This window comes from Hoplias malabaricus, chromosome 1 (assembly GCF_029633855.1).
Source record: "Hoplias malabaricus isolate fHopMal1 chromosome 1, fHopMal1.hap1, whole genome shotgun sequence".
NCBI classification, from domain to species: Eukaryota; Metazoa; Chordata; class Actinopteri; order Characiformes; family Erythrinidae; genus Hoplias; species Hoplias malabaricus.
Genome location: NC_089800.1, coordinates 75,618,587 through 75,639,475, shown reverse-complemented (window position 1 = coordinate 75,639,475; position 20,889 = coordinate 75,618,587). Strand labels below are relative to the sequence as shown.

At 41.0% G+C, this 20,889-nt stretch overlaps 1 protein-coding gene across 2 annotated transcripts in view; it reads left to right on the top strand.

Moving 5' to 3' along the window:
- The first annotated feature begins 526 nt into the window (after positions 1–526).
- The window catches only part of dnajc17 (DnaJ (Hsp40) homolog, subfamily C, member 17), a 70,318-nt gene continuing 49,955 nt past the window's right edge, over positions 527–20,889 (top strand). For both annotated transcript variants that reach the window (XM_066683667.1, XM_066683676.1), the window contains exons 1-6: positions 527–703; positions 7,983–8,052; positions 13,486–13,544; positions 15,933–16,020; positions 16,227–16,309; positions 18,717–18,831. In XM_066683667.1, coding sequence (XP_066539764.1) covers positions 626–703; positions 7,983–8,052; positions 13,486–13,544; positions 15,933–16,020; positions 16,227–16,309; positions 18,717–18,831 — 493 coding nt within the window. In that variant the 5' untranslated portion in view covers positions 527–625. The remainder of the gene's footprint in view (positions 704–7,982; positions 8,053–13,485; positions 13,545–15,932; positions 16,021–16,226; positions 16,310–18,716; positions 18,832–20,889) is intronic.

The window sequence follows — 20,889 nt, the reverse complement described above, 5'->3', positions numbered from 1 at the left end:
CAAAGGAGGATATGAGGGCAAATATAATTTAAGAAATTTGTAGGATATGGTCCCTTAAAGCTGTATTTAGGAAAGTTTATGAAGTACTGAACCTTTTTTTTCCACTAAATGTCTGGAAAAGCTAACTTTGTGAAAAAAATTACCCTTTGCTGCCATCTGCCGGATGTCTGCTGCTAATTTAATAAAATCTTGTTTTAGTTTTTATGAGTTAGTTATCTTGCTTGTCCAAACGTAAATTATTGTATCAAATATTAATGAAACAAATAAAAATTAATGATAATTGAAAATAATATAATAATAATAATAATAATAATAATAATAATAATAAAACATTAGCTATGGGGGTATTACACTTTTCACTTTAGCCAGATAAGCAAATATCAATATTGTCCGATTGGAGATCAGCCGAGGAACATTCCTATTGGACTATATCCCCCCCGCCCAGCAAACACTGTCGGTGCAGCCGTTTTAATGTCTTCTTAAAGGACTTTTATTTTGCTCGTGACGTCATTGACAGTGGCGGCTCTGAGCCCGGACGTTTTGACTGTAGTAACGTTAGAGATTTTGGAAAAGGTTTACGTTTAACGTTTCAGTTTCGTAAATTAAGAATTAAACAGACACAAACATGTCTTCAGCTAAAGAGCTTCTGCAGATGGATCTGTACGCTTTACTCGGAGTGGAGGGAACAGCCACGGAGAAAGAGGTGAAGTAAAACATTGGAGAGTTTCTTTATTAACATATATAAAAAAACACCTCGTTAAAGTTTCCGTTAGTTCCTGAGTGTTTATAATTTTGAATAAAGCCTCCCTCTCTTTTGACCCAGTTCTAGTCTCTTTATTCATTTATATAAACGCAGGTGTAGAATTAGAACACCGGTCAAATATTAAATGGCTCCTTGTTTCAAGTTATAAAACACTCACATACTCTGCCTGGCCAGAAGAATCACACAAGGGCTTAACGATATGGCCCCCAGGTATTATTTGGTTAGTGGATCATTCTCAGCACTGCAGTGACGTGGTGGTGGTGCGTTAGTGTGTATTGTTCTGGTATGAGTGGATCAGACACAGCAGTGCTACTGGAGATTTTAAACACTGTGTCCACTCACTGTCTGCTGTCACACTCCTACCTCGTTGGTCCACCTTGTAGATGTAAAGTCAGAGACAGTAGCTAGGGACTGTAGGGACTTCTGAAAAGGGAATTAGCTAAAGCAAATGTGGCAGACATGGGTGGTTTGAGAGGTTTAGCATTTGCATATCTCCAGGACCAGGGTTGATGGCCACTGAAGCAGTTTGTTTGTGGTTTTTAACTTAAGAGGGGGTAATGGTACATGAACAGTACATTAGGTGAAGGTTTTTTACTGGAAGCCCTGTATTACTCAGTTATTAATTTAAATATTTATATATCTCTTGCTGTAGATAATGTGAAACCAATATGGTATACTTGGTTCACACATGCTAAAGCTGTTAAATAAACTTTGAAAACAAATGAAAGCCAAAAAAAGTCAAATAAAGCAAATCTAATAGCAATTCATAGCTTTTTATCAATTGAGAGCAAAAGGATCTGGTGCCTTGCTTCAACACTTCAGCTATGGAGTTAAGAAGGGAAAGACACTACTGTTCTTTCAAGTCCCGGGGTCCCACACCAACACGTCACTATCATCACACTGAGGTAGAACATGTGAAACAGGACTTTGGGCACACCTGCTATGAAGCATCTTTTCTTGTTGCAGTGCGTTCTTGCCATCATGGCCAAGAGGGGGCAGTCCTAGACCACTAAATAAAACTAAGAGCAGCTGTGCCTGTGTTTCTAAATACAATCTGTATTCTGTGATTTAATAAACAAGGATGGAAATGACGCTCTCGGTTATGTTGGAGCATTTATCAGACAGTTTTGTTTGGTGTGGTACCTGAAACCTGAGCACCATCTGCACAAATGATGTTGCCTGTGTAGGGACATTGTGTGTTTGTTGTTTAAGTATTTTTAATGAAGTCATTTGTAAGGTGTCATACTTAACCTTTCTCAGGTTAAGATTTCTGATATGGTTTTCCTCATGTTTTTGTATGGTTTAGTCTTAATTTGGCCTTATTAAAATCACTGGAATATTAGTTTAAATTTTTTTTATTAATAGATTAATATATTACTAACATAGACTTAAGTTCATAGTGACAGTCCTGATCCAAAAAAGGTTTACAGAATATTTAGGATATATTTGAATCTTAAAATATTCCATAATCAGCAGGTGAGTTGATAACATGTACAACCCCAGTTCCAATGAAGTTGGGACATTGTGTAAAACATAAATAAAAACAGAATACGATGATTTGCAAATCCTTTTCAACCTATATTCAATTTAATACACTACAAAGACAATATATTTAATGTTCAAATGGATAAACCTGATTTTTTTTTTTTTTTGCAAATATTCACTCATTTTAAAGCCTGAAACATGTTCCAAAAACGTTGGGACAGGGGCATGTTTACCACTGTGTTACATCACCTTTCCTTTTAACAACACTCAATAAGCGTTTGGGAACTGAGGACACTAATTGTTGAAGCTTTGTAGGTGGAATTCTTTCCCATTTTTGCTTGATGTACAACTTCAGTTGCTCAGTATTTATGGGGTCTCCGTTGTTGTATTTTGCACTTCATAATGTGCCACACATTTTCAATGAGAGACAGGTCTGGGCTGCAGGCAGGCCAGTCTCGTACCTGCACTCTTTTACTACAAAGCCACACTGTTGTAACACATGCAGAATGTGGCTTGGCATTGTCTTGCTGAAATAAGCAGGGATGTCCCTGAAAAAAACGTTGTTTGGATGGCAGCATATGTTGCTCTAAAACCTGTATGTAGCATTAATGGTGCCTTGGCATGGGCACTAACAGAGATGCTGGCTTTTCAGGGTGTTGTTGATATATGGCTTTTGTTTTGCATGGTAGAGTTTTAACTTGCACTTGTTGATGGAGCGAAGAACTGTGTTCACTGACAATGGTTTTCTGAAATGTTCCTGAGCCCATGTGGTAAAATTCGTTACAGAATGATGTTGGTTTTTAATGCAGTGTTGCTTGAGGGATCAAAAGTCACGGGCATTTATTGTTGGTTTTCGGCCTTGCCGCTTACTTGCAGAGATTTCTCTAGATTCTCTGAATCTTTTGATGATCCTTAAATTCCTTGCAAAGTTGAGAAATGTTGTTCTTAAACTGTTGGATGATTTGCTCACGTAGTTGTTCACAAAGTGGTGAACCTCGCCCCATCTTTGCTTGTAAACGACACCCCTTCGGGGATGCTCCCTTTGTACACAATCATGACACTCACCTGTTTTCAGTTAACCTGTTCACCTGTGAAATGTTCCATACAGGTGTGTTTTGAGAATTCCTCACCTTTCCCAGTTGCCCCTTTTTGTTGCCCCTGTCCCAACTCTTTTGCAGGCCTCAAATTCAAAATGAGTTAATATTTGCAAAAAAATGATAAAGTTTATCAGTTCGAATGAACATTAATTATCTCGTCTGTGTAGTATATTCAGTTGAGTATAGTTTGAAAAGGATTTGCACATCGTCAAATTCTGTTTCTATTTATGTTTTACACAACGTCCCAACTTCATTGTAATATTTATTAATTCAAACCATAATTTTATTATCTTTTTTATTCAGTTGCTTCCTCAGTCTTGTTATGTGACCTGGTTATGGCTGATTCTGGTTTGTATTTAAATCTCAGTGTTTTTTTGAAGGATGTCTCCTGGGAGAAGGTGGTTGTGGGTATGCATGGATGAGGGAAAAAAGAGAATAAAATCACTAAAGAGCCCCAAGAAACTAAGCCAAAAGGCATGGTTTGTTGATGGTTTTAGGAACTCTGCTGCCAGAGACAGACAGTCTATAAAAGACACATGTTAGCATATTAGCTCCCCGGGCTATTTGGTTACATTTGTTTGTGGCCACAGAAAAAAAGCCAAGTCTTAATTTATTTCGTCTTAACAGCTGCTGGTAATTTATTATTTTTAAGGGCGTTTTAACCCGGTCCTGGCTCAGTTGGTACTGCATTTTCCTCAAATCTCTGGATTGCTACAGTAGCAGTTGGAGAGTCAGGTACATTTTCATCATAATATTCTGATTGCGCCCATGTTCGCTATAATCATGGTTGTTCCTCACATGTTTCTTGTGTGTTAAATTATACAAGATGATATCAGTAACATTTATGGCAACATTTTCTGGATGTTTATGACCCTGTGTGAGGCCTACTGCATTATACCATATATTCACTGACAATATGCTTAATATCAGAACTGCAGCCTCAGTTGCAAAGCTAGGATTTTCTTTACAAGACCTCAGACCTTAGTTAGCAACTCAGAACTATTTCTCAGTACACATTCTTGAGTGTTCTTGTGTTCATCTTCCACTGCCCAAGTTTCATTCCAGTATTCAAGAACACAAACACCAGGGGAATGCTGCGGACCAGAGACCAAAATGGGGAAGGTTCTTGGGGGAGGTTCTTGTCAATCATTTTCTTGCCCCAACCACTTAAATAACTGCTCTTGGCCACCGTCTGACATTTTTTGCCTCATAGTGTGGCTAAACTGCATTTACACTCAAGTACTTTTGGTACTGAGTTGGAATGGATGTGTAAAATAGGACTAATGTTTTGTTAGTGCAGCAAAACATGACTCCCTGTTAATAGCCTTTAAGGGAAGGTCTGTGACTGCAGTTCTCTATGGTTTGTTTACGTTCTGAAGTGCCATGTCTTTTAAGGTGGAATGGTATGTTTGAAGAGAAAAACGACTGTTGTTTGTGTGTGGCTGAAGTTTATACTGTTGATAAGTTTCTCTGTTTGAACTACCACAGAGTTGTTTTGTTTTGTAGTACTCTTAGTCTGTATACTTTGATGCAGTTAGCAGTCTCCTGAAATTAGGGTGGGTTCCTGCCTAAATAATCTGAAACAGCAAAAATAAGTCAATATTACCCACCAATATTACCCATATATTTGTCGCCTTTTTAAATTGAGTGTTTCCTGAGATGGTGTCTATGAACTTTTGGCCATAAAGTGTATAGCCCTAAAAATATCAGCCCAATAATCAAGCCTTTAGAGTTTAATACCAACACTCAGTTGTTCCATGTGGAATACATGGCTAACAGTGTCACGGTTATTATCAGTCATGTTATGGTTGCTTAAGCTTAAGCTCTGTACATAAATTACTAGGAATTATTACCTTTTATCTTGATGACATGCCAAGAGTCTTTACGCTTGTTCACTTTCCTTTTCTACAGTATCACAATCCATCTGCAAGTGCTCAGAAACCTCATGCTGAAACTCCAGAGGCTCAAGCTGACAGGAAATTTAATTAGTTTTCCTGCCTTTTGGGTGTTAAATTGAACCTGGGGTAAACTTACGGGTCATGCTCTTTTAGACCTTATCTGAGACATGAGAAAAATGTTTCTGAAGTTCGATATGGATCGCAGCTCAGACTGATTTAAGCAAGGGAGACTGCTATTTCCCCAAGAGACAACAGCCGATTAGCACGGGGGTAGGGAAGGTACGTGTAGAGTCAGTGCGACTCTGCTGGACGCTTACATGTACCAGGTGGCAGGGCAGGCCGTCAAACACTAATGATGTTTAGTTTAGGAAAAGCCCTCCAACTGAACCATGACTGGAGCAATCATTAGGATAAAGACACACGTGTGGTTCGCTTCTGCCAACTTCACAGAGTCATGGTTTTCTTTGCTGCTGCACAGGCGTCACTCATCTTCCCTTCTGGAAGATTCCTGTGCTTCAAGGAAGGACATACAGCAGAGCTGGTTGTGAATTCATGATTCAGATTTAACAGTTTGTGGATGTGTTTGCCTTGAGTACCATCAGTGTATGCCTCTGTTATCAGCTTTTCTGCTTTTCCACTGCAGGGTACCTACTCTACTATACTGTACTTTTGTTTTTGTTTTGCCATTATTTTTGCATTAGGTAAATATGGTACCTGTATCTGAAACAGGGTATTTTTAGTATCTGCTCGCTTGTGGTTCAAGCAAGGCGAGAAGGGACATGATGTGTAAACCTTGGTCAGAGAGACTTCCTGCACAAACTAGCTATATCCAAGGTACAATAGAGATGACATTAGTTTTTATCTGACACACAATGGCGGCTTGTAAAATTACACTGTGTTTCCTTTCCTAGGGTTCAGGGCAGACAAAAGACTCCAGAAAGATCTAAATGGTGCAACAAGGAATGAAAAAACTACACTGATCTGTGCGCACAACATGCAAATACACATTGAGTAAACAACATTTACCATCACAACTGCAGTTGCTGTGGTTTCCAAAGCTCAAGATTGCTACATTCTGGGGGAGCTGTGCTAATGGAAAATGAACCAGGGACCAAAAAGAAAATAGAGCTGAGTAGCATTCATACCTCTCCAACAGACCATGGTGTAATTATGCGAGCTGCCATTGTCCGTCGAATAAAAACCAGTGTGGTCACTACTGTAGGCTAGAGATTTTACAAATGGCTATTTTGTAATGCTGTCTGCATTTTGTCATGATTGACAAGTCTCTCTGGCCAACTGGCGCTCTGCAAGTTTTGGCCAGTCAACACTCTGCAAGAGTAGAGAGAAGCCTACTTGGCTTACTTGGAACCATGAGATAGCAGGTACTATTAAAGTACCCAGTTCCAGGTACCAAGTTTCCTGAGTGGAGCAGAGAAGAGTAGCATAGGTTAAATTTAATGTACAGTGCCGTGTAATGGCACTGTTCCACTGCATGCAACCTATGTTTTCCATGTTTTATTATGCAGTAAAAAGTGCACATTTATAGTATTCTACTGCTTTAATTGTCTGGAACTGAGTACTAATTTATTAGTACTGAAATGCCACAATGCTGGCACTAACAGAGAATATTTGTTCCTGTATTCTCTGTAGCTAGCTGCTCTAGAACAGTCAGAGGAATCCTTCTGATGAATGCATCTGAATTGAAGACATGATGGGTAAAGCATGCGGAGGATTGCAGAGCCACAGAACTGTGCCTCTTCACCACAGGCACCAGTGAAGCAGCAACTCCTCTCAGACAGCTCTCAGCAGGCTTTGCCTCTTCTGCTTAGCAGAAGACATTTGTCTAATCAAAAGCATATTGTCATTAATGATGCCAATAAGGACCGGTCCACATTCCTCAAAATACTGGGAACGTTTTTTTTCCCTCATGGTTCTGGTGGTCTGCCATTTAAAATAAGCATTTGGACTTCTTTTAAAAACATGAGATTTGCTTCATGATGGAATGTTTAGAGCTACACACAAGTTGTTACCATGTGTATGGGAAAGCGTGCTTAGGGCCTTGCTAATAATAACAAATTGTGCAACAGGTAGTGTCATTGTTGCATAGCTCCTGGGTCCTGGTGTCCTGGGTTTAGTCCTCACCTCAGATCACTGGTGTGTCCTCCCTGTGTCTGCGTGGGTTTCCTCACTGTATGAATGAATCTTATCGACTTGATCATTTGCTGTTGTTTGCTGCAAATCTAGTGTAAAGTGTGACTAGTGATAATTGTGATCTGCGGAAAAACACTCCACTGTAAAACTGTCCTGTCTCATGACATTATCAACTTGCTGTGAACCTTTTCCATCATCTACCACTTCAAAACTTCCATAACCATTTATGTTATGTTTTCCAGGGGACCATCACCCCTCCCACATTAATGTTCTTTGCTCCGCTCTTTTCTTGCCAATAACTGCATGAATAACAATGGACCCTGAATTTTGATCACAATCCCATTTGCCAAGAAGCATACAGTGGCTTGGACTTGTTCCAAGAAAAGCTTTCGTGAAAACGTTTACTGATCTTGTGATAAGATATGAACATGCCATTCAGAGCTGAAGGATATGGAGGGGGACTTGTGCTTCTTGAAAAGAATAATTGATGTTATTACAATCAAATCAAGCGCAACAGAATGCTTATTTATGACCCCAATTGGCCCTTTCTAAATTACGGTTGCTTTCAATCTTCTTTTTCTCCTTTAGATCAAGAAATCATACCGACAGAAGGCCTTAACCTGCCATCCAGACAAAAACCCAGACAACCCAAAGGCTGGTGAGTATACGTTTTTCATATTCAGGTCTCAAGTAAGGTGACTGTCTGTGAGGAGTTGGTGTGTTCTTCCTGTGTCCGTGTGGGTTTCCTCCGGGTGCTCTGGTTTCCTCCCATGGTCCATAAACACACGTTGGTAGGTGGATTGGCGACACAAAATTGTCCGTTGTCCCCCTACAGCGTGTGTTCCCGCCTTGCGCCCAGTGATTCCGGCTAGGCTCCGAACCAACTGCAACCCTGAATGGGATAAGCGTTTACAGAAAATGAATGAATGAAGTTTCTCAAGAAACTCAACAATCAAGATGCTCTAAAGGTGTTAGTAACTTTTGTGAAAGAACTGACAGAATTAGACCTGAGTGTTTTCTAAGGATGTTACATAATATGCTGAGCCAATGTTTGATTCTCTGTTACTGTCAGGGGCATCTTCACACTTGGGGTTGGTTGGACATTGACACCACCAGATGCATGACATGATCAATATCTATCGATCTGTTGTTTTTACATGGTTAATAATTGAGTTGTAAACATCTTAAAAGACATTAATAATAATTTTTAACACAGAGGTAGAAATGGTGAGAGTAATCTTTTTTTTTTTTTTTTTTCAGAGAACTAACTGTCAAAGTAAAGAATAAGGTACGATGAGGAAATCATCTTAATTTACAGCACTGTCCTGAAATTAAGGGGGGTGGTTTCCTACCCTTTTCCAAATGTTACATAGTATCCTTTCTGCAGTGCTGAGCCCAGAGTAGCATCAACAGAAGCTCTGTCCTCCCTATTACATGTCAGTGAAGCATCACAATCATTTTAAAGCTGTAATTGTAAAAATACTTCTCAGAGTTCATTTAAATGTATGATCCTGCTGACAAAGTGTTTGGATTCACAGCTGAGATTGTACAAGTAGGTAGTGCATCTCCCCCTGCTTAAAAGAAGGGGGATCGGAGGGTATGTTCCAACTATAGGGGGATCACACTCTTCAGCCTCCCCGGTAAGGTCTATGCGGGGGTACTGGAAAAGAGAGTTCAACTGATAGTTGAACCTCGGATCCAGGAGGAACAATGCGGATTCCGCCCCGATGGTGGAACACAGGACCAGCTCTTTACCCTCGCTAGGATCCTGGAGGGTGCATGGGAGTTTGCTCAACCAGTCTACATGTGTTTTGTGGATCTAGATAAGGCATTTGACCGTGTCGGATCCTCGGGATATTCTGTGGGGGGTGCTCTGGGAGTATGGGGTACTGAGCTCTTTGCTACGAGCCATCCAGTCCCTGTATAAACAGAGCCGGAGTCTGGTTCGTATGGCTGGCAGTAAGTCTGACTATTTTCCAGTCAGAGTTGGACTCCGTCAGGACTGCCCATTATCACCGGTTCTGTTCATAATTTTTATGGACAGAATTTCTCTGCGTAGCCAAGTGGCGGAAGGTGTCCGGTTTGGTGGTCTCAGGATTCCATGTCTGCTTTTTGCGGATGATGTGGTCTTGTTGGCTTCATCGGGCCAGGACCTCCAGCTCTTGACTGCCCCGGGGCAGACCAAAAACACGCTGGAGAGACTGGCCTGGGAACGCCTCAGTATACCCCGGAGGAGCTGGAAGCAGTGGCTGGGGTGAGGGAGGTCTGGGTTTCTTTACTCAGACAGCTTCCCCCGTGACCCGGTGAAAAATGGATGGATGGATGGTAGTGCTACTAAAAAACGAATATATGCTTTTATGTCTATGGTAGATTACATGTTCTACTGTCTCAGCTATGGGTTCTAAAGGTTCTAATGAGTTGCATTCATTATAAGTTACATATTTTACAGGTGGTGGCTATATTTTGGTGAGAGGAGATTGAGAGGAAGTGATATGTAGTCAGGACGGCACAGTCTCGCAGCAGGTAGTGTCGCAGCAGGTAGCTCCAGGGACCTGGAGAATGTGGGTTCAAGTCTTGCTCCGGGTGACTGTTTGTGAGGAGTTTGGTGTGTTCTCCCTGTGTCTTTGTTTCCTCCGGGTGTTCTGGTTTCTTCCCACGGTCTGAAAACACACGTTGGTGGGTGGATTGGTGACTCAAAAGTGTTCATAGGAGTGAATGTGTGTGTTGCCCTGTGAAGGACTGGCGCCCCCTCCAGGGTGTATTCCCACCTTGCACCCAATGATTCCAGGTAGGCTCTGGACCCACCGCGACCTTGAATTGGATAAGCGGTTATAGATAATGAATGAATGAATGATATGCAATCAGCAAATTCTGATGTTTGTGCAAGAAAATATTTGTAAAGGAATGAATGAAAAAGTATTTCTTTTGTTTTTTAATGTAATTTCACTTAAGCCCCTTATGGAGCCATTCCAATGTAGTCAGGCTGACATATCCCTGCCATTGAACAATCATTCTCATAAAGGCCTGCAGCTACAGTGCTCAGTGGTTCAGACAAATCAAGCCAGGCGGGTTCACTTCTTGTACACCCCCCTCGGCTCCCCTGGGATCCTCTTGTGAATGTACACAATAGGCTTGGACTCGTTCGGAAAGACAAATCTGCACCTTGGACAGGGGAGCCATGTGGCATGTTTTCGATTGAGGCTTTCGTGGTCTCTGGACGCTGCGGCTGAGTCCTGATTAAGTCAGAAAAAGAGGCAAACGAGGGGGTACTGGGGGTTCAGAGCTGAACGAGACGGGCTGGCTTTCCCAGAAACGAAAGCTGAGAAGGCTGTGGAATACGCGGCCTCACATGCATGCTATTTAAGCTCTCACACGACAAGGGGAAGCCGTGGATAGGGGGAGAAAGCCAAGAAGGGGGTGAGGCGAGGGTCACGTTGCGCTGCAGACCTCCCGTCGCGTGTAGACACCATACACAGAGCCGATGCCCGAGGCTGGCCTGACGCTCACAGCGCATTCTTCCAATCTACTAGCATACGTTCTGATAGACTGGGTACCTTTCAAACATCAGCAGCTGGACAGATGTGCGTGCGGCTCGTCCGTCTCCAGGAGAAACTGGAAATGGGAGAAGCTTGTTAGTGGGGAAGAGAAATGGCAGTTGTGCCAGAAGCGAGTCATTAAGGGTTTGCAGGAGAGTGGGCTTCCGGGAGTAGAGGTGGGGGGTGTTCTTATGGAACCCCTCATGGTCTGGGCAGTTAGGATTAGCATTTTAACTATATTTGGGATTTGTATACCATTTTAAATAATAAAAAAAAAAACGAATTAGATTTCTGTGGAGTAAAGCAAGGCGAGGTAGTATTGCTAACATTTAAATTACAGCTTCAAAATCATTGTGACGCTCTACTCACCTGTTATAAGGAGAATAGGGCCTCTGTCATTGCAACTCCTGGCTCAGCACTACAGGAACTGCACTATGTAACTTCTGGAAGCAGGCACAATATCAGCCCCCCCTTCATCTTGATTTCAAGACAGTGCTGTAAAAATTAATTACAGCAGCAAAAACAGCAAATTTTTCCATAGTTTGCTTTCAATTCAGATGATTACAAAAACTGTTGGTAATTTTGTAGTTAAATGTGGTTCATTCATTATCTGTAAGCGCTTATCCAGTTCAGGGTTGCGGTGGGTCCAGAGCCTACCTGGAATCATTGGGCGCAAGGTGGGAATACACCCTGGAGGGGGCGCCAGTCCTTCACAGGGCAACACAGACACACACACACATTCACTCACACACTCACACCTACGGACACTTTTGAGTCGCCAATCCACCTACCAACATGTGTTTTTGGACTGTTGGAGGAAACCGGAGCACCCGGAGGAAACCCACGCGGACACGGGGAGAACACACCACACCTCTCGCAGACAGTCATCCAGAGCGGGAATCGAACCCACAACCTCCAGGTCTCTGGAGCTGTGTGACTGCGACACTACCTGCTGCGTCACCGTGCTGCCCTTTAATTGTGGTTAATCACAAATTAAATTTAAAATTTTATTTGCTTATATTTGATCTTAAAGTATAGGTTTTGATAGAAGTATTTTTAATATTATTATTATTATTATTATTATTATAAAAAATTATAAATATGAAATCTATATAAAAGGTTTGTCTCATATTTGTTGTAGCAGAGCATCCTCAATACATAGAGCAACAAAAATGAAAACATTTGGGAGAAGAATTTCCTTTTTCTCACAGTAACCAATAAACCACAGCAAAAACATTTTGGTAAGGTGACAACAACCACTTGGTGTAGATGCCAAATAGTCATCCGAAGAATACTAGCCATTTAATTTGCTACAGTGACCATACAAAGCCAGGTCTCAGAACTAACACCCTACGTGAATTAGAACCAGTCTAGAGCACCATGGCCTTAGTACTTACAAACAGAAGTAAGTAAAGGAGTATTCAGTGGAATCAGCAGGATCCAGTGTCTTTTTTTATGAATCTCTTTAGCAAACACATCCACAAACATGCACACCCTTTAATAAGACAAGTCATTGGGCAGTCTTCTGGCGGAAACATCTTGGGTCCTGGCGTTAATGTAGATGTTACGTTGACATGTACCACCTATCTAAACTTTGTTGCAGACCCAGTACACCCCTTTATAGCAGTGGAATTTCATAATGACAGTGGACACTCAGCGGGAAAATGCGCCAGACACACTGCAAACATAGTTCCGGGATTGTTGGAGGAACATGACCAAGATGTTGACCTATCCTTCAAAATGCCTAGTTCTTAATACAGTCGAGGAAATCAGTTCCAATCTATCAATTTTTAAACAAATAATTTCTTCTTTAACTTTTTGGTTTCGTTCCCTTTTAAGACTGATATGTGTTTTTGAGCCCTGTTTTGACTGGCTTTCATACGTCAGCGGACAGACTGATGTGCGTGCTGCCCGTTAATCTCCAGGACAAACTGGAAATGAGAGAAGCTTGTTATTGGGGGAGAGAAATGGTTTTCGTGCTAGAAGCAAGTCATTATGGGTGTGCAAGAAAGTAGGCTCCAGAGGGGGGCTTGCGTGGGACCGCTGATTGTGTCAGCCCCTCCACAGGGCTTAATGGCCATGCCAGGGGGGCTCCAGGTTTATGTGGGAAAATCGGCAGGGTGTCATTAGAGGAAACAGCTTTCGTGAGACTCCAAGCACTCTTGTTTTAACTCCGGAAATGTGAGTAAAAGGGAGCCCCTCACAAATTCATTGCCCGAAGTACAGAGCCCTCTCATTATAATTATTGAATATCCCACTTTCAACTATGAACACGCATATCTGAGCTCTGCTCAGGTTTCACTGAACACATCTCTTTCTGTGTTTGGGTTTCTTCATCATTTCTCTGTTCTTAATTTCTCCACACACTGCCCTCCGTCCCTTCCTGGGAAACCATCATTCAGACGTGTGGCCTCGACTGTAGATTTCATGTTTTTTTTTTTTTTTTCCCTTCCGTGCGAAGGCGAAACACAGGCATGACTGTTCTTAAGATTCTTTGTGGAGCTGTTCTGTGTTTAATAGTATTGTGATTGTGTATTGTTGTCTGTCTTACACAGCGGAGCTCTTCCACCAGCTCTCACAGGCCCTTGAGGTGCTGACAGATGCTGCAGCAAGGGTAAGACAGAAGTCATGTTTTTATTAGTGGTGTCAATCAAAACAATTTTAATACAAAACAAAGAAAATTGGACACAAGCTTTAATTGAGAAAATTAGAAAAGTGCAGGTAACAGCTCAGACTATAAAACATCTCCATATTCTGGCTTCAACAACAAATGTGTGGAGTGAGAGACTGTAAGAGTGAGTGTTAGGAGATTTAATCCATATTTCAGCATAATAAGAATATAATCTGCTTTGTGAATTCCGCAGTAGCAAAGTTGCGTTTACATCTCCTAATGAAACCGCTAATGGCTTAAAGACAAAAAGGGTTTTAGCAAATCTCATTGACACGAATAACACTTCTAAAATGAAAATTTATGGACACAAACCCAGTCGGAAAACATGGGATAAATTGAGAGCAATGTGTTATGTAGTGTGCAGGCACTTTAGAATTGTCACACCTCCTTGCCCAGCCTTGTGTGTTCCAGTCTGTTTATGTGAGAGAGTAAAAACAATGTTAAACAAAGTCAAAGAAGCACAACAAGCATGGAAAAGTTTGTCAAAAACAAGCTTCAGCTCCATGCTCCTCACCCCTGAGCTCTCACTCTGAAGTCAGCTGTCTCGTTCTCATTTAAAGGAATAGTTGCTGAAACAGGTCGATCTGAACAGGACTGTCCAGGCAAGGGGAAAATGGTGCTGTGATGTTTGACCAAAGCATGTCACAAGTGTTTTGATAAGACCCCTAGAAATGGGGTATAGTATTTCCGCTTTAATATATTCAATGACTTTATATCATCTTAGGTTTTCGTTTGTCAATGTTCATAGGGAAAAAACCCAGAAAAATAAAATGAAATCCACTGAACGTTACCTGACTGAACCGTTGTTCCTTTACTGTGGGTCCATCCTTCAATCAAGTTAATCCAATGTGCACAAGATGGGGTAAATACTGGTTATATGACTGCTCTCTTTATCTTAGGGGCCATATAGTACTTTTGTCTTATTTTCTTTGCCCTCAAGGTGCACTTATACATTTCGGTCGGTTTGATTTTTGTTTATGTGATCATTTTTCAGACTTTAAAATAAACAGGCTGGTTCTTTTTCTGCCTCTAGGACTGATATTTGTCAAAAATACTCTCTACCGATTGACTGCCTGAACTGCTACAGGAGCTAAACTGCTGTAGGTTCAATAGGCAGATCAATACCATTTTTTGTGAAGGAGCAAGTGTGGTTTTGGCAACTTAGTTTCCCTTTAGGCCCTTTAAAAACAACAAGCAAAGTAATTGGTCTTTTGTAATAATGTTTAAAAAACAAGACCAGGAAAACCTACTTCTGCCAGACGACCATCAGCTTCAAAGCATCACATAATGATATTTCATTATGTGGAACGGGTTCCTTTGGGACCAAAATATACATATTTTATCCAAAAATATAGAGTTTTGGTTTACATGATTTAAAGATGGTGCTTTTGATGTTGGCGATCAGGAATGTTGCATTTTAAAGTTTAAATTTTAGGCTAATATTTCTTTTTCATATAATGACAATTGTCATTGTTAATACTATGCAACTGTTACCATAAAATGACAAAGGAGCTGGATGATCTGAATTTAAAATGACAAATGTATGTTAATTAAACAAAAACGCTTTTAAAACTTGTGTACACCTAATAATTATTTTTTTTATTGGTCATGATGTTTTAAAAATAGAATTAACACAGTCAGTCCCTATAGTGAATGTGACTGTCAAGAAAAAACATTTTGCAAAGTGACAGTGGTGTGGCCCTTGAGGCTGAGGATGGACTGTTACAGTAACTTAACAGCTAAAGTTGTAAGGTTATTAATTCAACATGAAACAATCTAGCCCAATGTTTAATATCCACTACGATGTGGTAAAATACAGTAAAACACCTTCCACATCTCATTTGCATAACGCTGCTTCCCCACCTGTCATTTCTGTGAGCTATAATAGGCAGATTAGAAGTCACTGTGCCCCTCTGTGAGGTACTCCTGTCCATACACAACTCTCATGAGAGCCCCAGACACTCAGTGAGGCTCCAATGGCAAAAGCCTCTTCTAGACCAGATGCAGGCCGGTCTGGCAAAAGGGAATGAATGTAGCTTTTGTATGGTTTGGTATACAGTCACACACACACACACACACACACACACACACACACACAGGCAGATTTAAACCACACACTTATTTCATCAAATCAGATTTTAAGTCAAGAACAATCGCAATTGCCAAAAACTAGGAATCACAGTGTGTGTAAAAGTGATTTGTGGTAATGTCACCTCTGTTTTATGTTTTAAAACATGAATATTGTCTGCTCATAAATCAAGATCAGGTTTCATTAAAGCCAGATCATCATACTCTGTTCTTTGACTCTCCGTTGTCCCGTGTTTGCTACAGGCTGCCTATGACAAGGTTCGAGCTGCCAAGAAACAAGCTGAGGAGAGAACCCGGAGACTAGATGACAAGAGGAAAAAGATCAAGCTAGGTGAACCATGCATTGTCTCTTCGGTGGCCAAACCACACAACCATCCCTCTGTGGGCTCTGTGCTTTTAATGGGATTAGACTAGATCAGGGCAAATTGTACAATTAGCTCAGTCTGCCTTACAGTGGTGGATGCATTTGGACTGTGTTTAACTTGAACTATGCTGTGTGTTTTGCATGTGTGTGTGTGTGTGTTTGCAACTCCACAGACCTGGAAGCCCGTGAGCGACAAGCTGAGGCAGAGGCTCAGAAAGTAGAGGAGTTCAAAATCTCCAGAACATTAGAAGAAGAGGTACAACAATAAGAATTCGTGAACCTGCCAAATAAATATACATCATCTCTTTCCATGCTCATCTATGAGACTATTTAAAATAGAATGAATCCCAAGCAGTCCAGTCATGTGTTATTTATATTGTAAGCGTCAGTCCCAATGCCAACCTGGGAATTCAAGAAACATAAATGACCTTGCCTCCTCTTGCTCATCCCATGTGTCCTGCTCAGTGTGATGTTAGCAGAGATAATAGCATTGACGGTTAGTATTGTGCTTAAAGCATACTCAGCTGTTCTAGTAATTGTTCCATTGATAGCTCCTAGTTCCATAGATGTCTCTTTTGATAACTGATTTGCAGCTGCTGCCATGTTATTATTGTGCTTGTACATAGAGTTCAGAGTATTATTTACAAAGCAAAACACGTGGCTGATAACAGCGATATGAGTAATGAGAGCGGTGAGAGCTGAAATCACTACACTACACAGTGCTTGCAGGAGAACTGTGAATAAAACAACACAGTTATCTGCAAATAAAAACAAATCATAGGGTTTGAAGACTGGGAACTGCATACTGAAAGTAATAAACATATTCAGAAGGGTGGCACAGTGGTGCAGCAGGTAGTGTCGCAGTCACACAGCTCCAGGGACCTGGAGGTTGTGGGTTCAAGTCCCACTTCGGGTGACTGTCTGTGAGGAGTTTGGTGTGTTCTCCCCGTGTCCGTGTGGGTTTCCTCCCATGGTCAAAAAACACACATTGGTAGGTCGATTGTTGAATCAAAAGTGTCTGTAGGTGTGAATGTGTGTGTGCGTTGCCCTGTGAAGGACTCCCCTCCAGGGTGTATTCCTGCCTTGCGCCAATGATTCTAGGTAGGCTCTGGATGCACCACGACCCTGAACTGGATAAACAGTTACAAATAATGAATGAATGAAAACATATTCAGATAAAGTGTATTTTGTTCACTTGTGTTGCTTTTCCATTACATGGTTCCTACTTAACTTTGTTAGGCTGTACTTGGCGTTTTTGCTTTTCCATTAGGCAAATTTGGTACCTGGCCCCAGCAACCAGGTAGTTTTTTTTTAGTCACAGTACAGCTGTGGTCCTACACTAGCCGAGTACAGACAAAAACGTGTGGTGTAAACCTTGCAGAGCACTGATTGACCAGAGAGACTTGTCAATCACAACCAAATGCAGACATCCCACACATGCAAACAGTTTCTGAAATCTCCAAGCTACAGTAGAGAGCATATTTGTTTTTATCAGATTCACAATGGCAGCTCAGAGATTACACCATGGTGTTTTGAAGAGGTTTGAATGTTCCTTGGATTGGTTTCTCTACGAAAGAATCCAGAGCAAGCTGGATGGTTCAACACAGAATGAACAACTACACCAATCTGTCTGGACAGGTGCGTGGTGAAAATGTGTTCAGTCACAAAAAATAACAACAACATGAGCAAACAATGCTTAATGATACCGCTGCAGTTATTGTGGTTTCCAAACCCTGTTAGAGACTGTTTTGCGATGTCACCAGCTTCATTTCGGGGGAAGAACTTGTCTAGTGGAAACCTACCAAGTACCAGGTCCCAAAAAAGCATATAGTGTTGAGTAGGTACCATGCGGGGGAAAAGCCCCAATATATGTCTAGAACAAATTGCACAGCTTTTTATTTGGGGAAACATGTAAGTGAATATGATACGTCAAATTTATCTCCACCAAAAATGGGAATAACCTTTTTTAAAATTTAAAATTTTTTATGTTTTTGAGAACGTTAATTTATACCATTTTTACCATGAGTTTTATCATGATATAACTATCTACCCATGATTTCAGTCATAAGGCTTATCCTCTACCTCTGGTTCTTCAAACCTTTACTATATTTTCCTTTCACTTAGGACTTAACAGTCCTATTTCTTTAAAAGCCATGCTGAGTTTTTATCCAGCTTTGCCTGGTTCTCTAGAAGCCTTGTCTGTTTGATTTATATCTGTCTCAGCTGTGTGTACATGAAAGACTTTTACACCTGATCATAACATGTCACCTGCCAGCTCATTAGGGAAAGGAACAGTATCGGAATAAGGTAAAGGATTTTATGCCATATGCTCGTAAAAGCATTTTGCATGCCTGTGGTATGAAATCTTGATTTAATCTTCATGTGACTGAAGTATGTTTAGGGTTTATGTGAGTAGGAAAAGGCCTTAAGCTTTGACAGCCAGTAGGTGGCAGTGTTCTATCTTAAGAGACAGAATCCAGGGTTACTGTAGTTCACATAGTTTAGAATAGTTGGATTTAGGGAAATTCTTCTATACCTTGTCTATAAGGGTCTGGTTTGCATTGTGCTGGTGTGTGTTTATGTGCTGTACATTACTTGTGTGTGTTTTTGCAATGGAGCGCATCTCTTTACTTCAATGTGTTTGTATGTGTGTGTTCACACAGATCGCCCGGTTAAGAGAGGAGGGCTCCAGACAGCTGCAGGAAGAGCAGAGGCTTATTCGAGAGCAGATCCAGAGAGAGAAAGAGGGGAGGCTCCAAACAAACTCCACACACACAGGTACCTTTTCCATTTGGAGCCATTTGTGTTATTCTTATACACTAAATATTTATCTGTCTCACAAAGGCTGTGAACTAACTAAGCATATTTATAGATCATATTATTTTCACGTACATCATATTATATCTTTTAACAGGAGATACAAACCGGATTCCAAAAAAGTTGGGACACTAAACAAATTGTGAATAAAAACTGCAATGCAATGATGTGGAGATGGCAAATGTCAATATTATATTCATAATAGAACATCGATGACAGATCAAAAGTTTAATCTGAGTAAATGTAACATTTTAAAGGAAAAATATGTTGATTCAAAATTTCACAGTGTCAACAAATCCCCAAAAAGTTGGGACAAGTAGCAATAAGTGGCTGGAAAAAGGTAATTGAGCATATAACGAACGACTAGAAGACCAATTAACAGTAATTAGTTCAATTGACAACATGATTGGGTATAAAAAGAGCTTCTCAGAGTGTCAGTGTCTCTCTGAAGCCAAGATGGTAAGAGGATCACCAACTCCACCATTGTTGAGCAGAAAGATAGTGCAGCAATACCAGAATGGTGTTACCCAGCGTAAAATAGCAAAGACTTTTACGTTATCATCATCAACTGTGCATAACATCATCAAAAGATTCAGAAAATCTGGAACAATTGCTGTGTGTAAGGGTCAAGGCCGTAAAACTCTACTGGATGCTCGTGATCTCCGGGCCCTTAAACGTCACTGCACCTCAAACAGGAATGCCACTGTCAAGGAAATAACAGAATGGGCTCAGGAATACTTCCAGAAAGCATTGTCAGTGAACACAATCCACCGTGCCATCAGCCGTTGCCAGCTGAAACTTTGCAGTGCAAAGAGGAAGCCATTTCTAAGCAAGCTCCACAAGCTCAGACGAGTGTGGCAAAGTGGAAGACTGTTCTGTGGTCAGATGAGTCACGATTTTTATGGAACACTGGGATGTCATCCGGACCAGAGAGGACAAGGATAACCCAAGTTGTTATCAACGCTCCGTTCAGAAGACTGCATCACTGATGGTATGGGGTTGCATGAGTGCTTGTGGCATGGGCAGCTTGCATGTCTGGAAAGGCACCATTAATGCAGAGAACTATGTTCAGGTTCTAGAACAACATATGCTCCCATCTAGACATCATCTCTTTCAGGGAAGACCCTGCATTTTTCAACAAGATAATGCCAGACCACATTCTGCAGCAATCACAACATCATGGCTACGTAGGAGAAGGATCTGGGTACTGAAATGGCCAGCCTACAGTCCAGATCTTTCACCTATAGAGAACATGTGGCGCATCATATAGAGGAAGGTGCGACAAAAGGCCCAAGACGATTGAAGAGTTAGAGGCCTGTAATAGACATGAATGGGAGAGCATTCCTATTTCTAAACTTGAGAAACTGGTCTCCTCTGTCCCCAGACGTCTGGTGAGTGTTGTAAGAAGAAGGGGGGATGCCACACAGTGGTAAAAAATGGCCTTGTCCCAACTTTTTTGGGATTTGTTGACGCCATGAAATTGTGAAACAACATATTTTTACCTTAAAATGATACATTCTCTCAGTTTAAAGTTTTGATCTGTGATTTGTGTTCTATTCTGAATAAAATATTAGATGTTGGCACCTCCACATCATTGCATTCAGTTTTTATTCACAATTTGTTTAGTGTCCCAACTTCTTTGGAATCCGGTTTGTATTAACTGGTACACTGAAATCAAAATGAGCACATTTTTTAACAACATTAAAATTTTGGACAGAGAATACTCACAGAATATTTGAGAAGTCTGGACTGATATACGCTATATTTTAATTAACTGTTTCACACTTTACAATGTAAGGAGGATGAATTCAAGTACATGAACACTTACTTTTTAAAAACTCTTCAATCTACTTGTCCTTTTCTAGTCTCCTTCATTCCATACATGTGCAGAGAATGAGTAACTGAGGGCAATGAAGGATACATCATATGCATCCTTGAAATTGTTCCGAATGTAGGCTGCATTTATAGGCTGTATGGAACAGCCTTCTATGGTGTAGTGCCCTAGAAATGCAGTCGAGC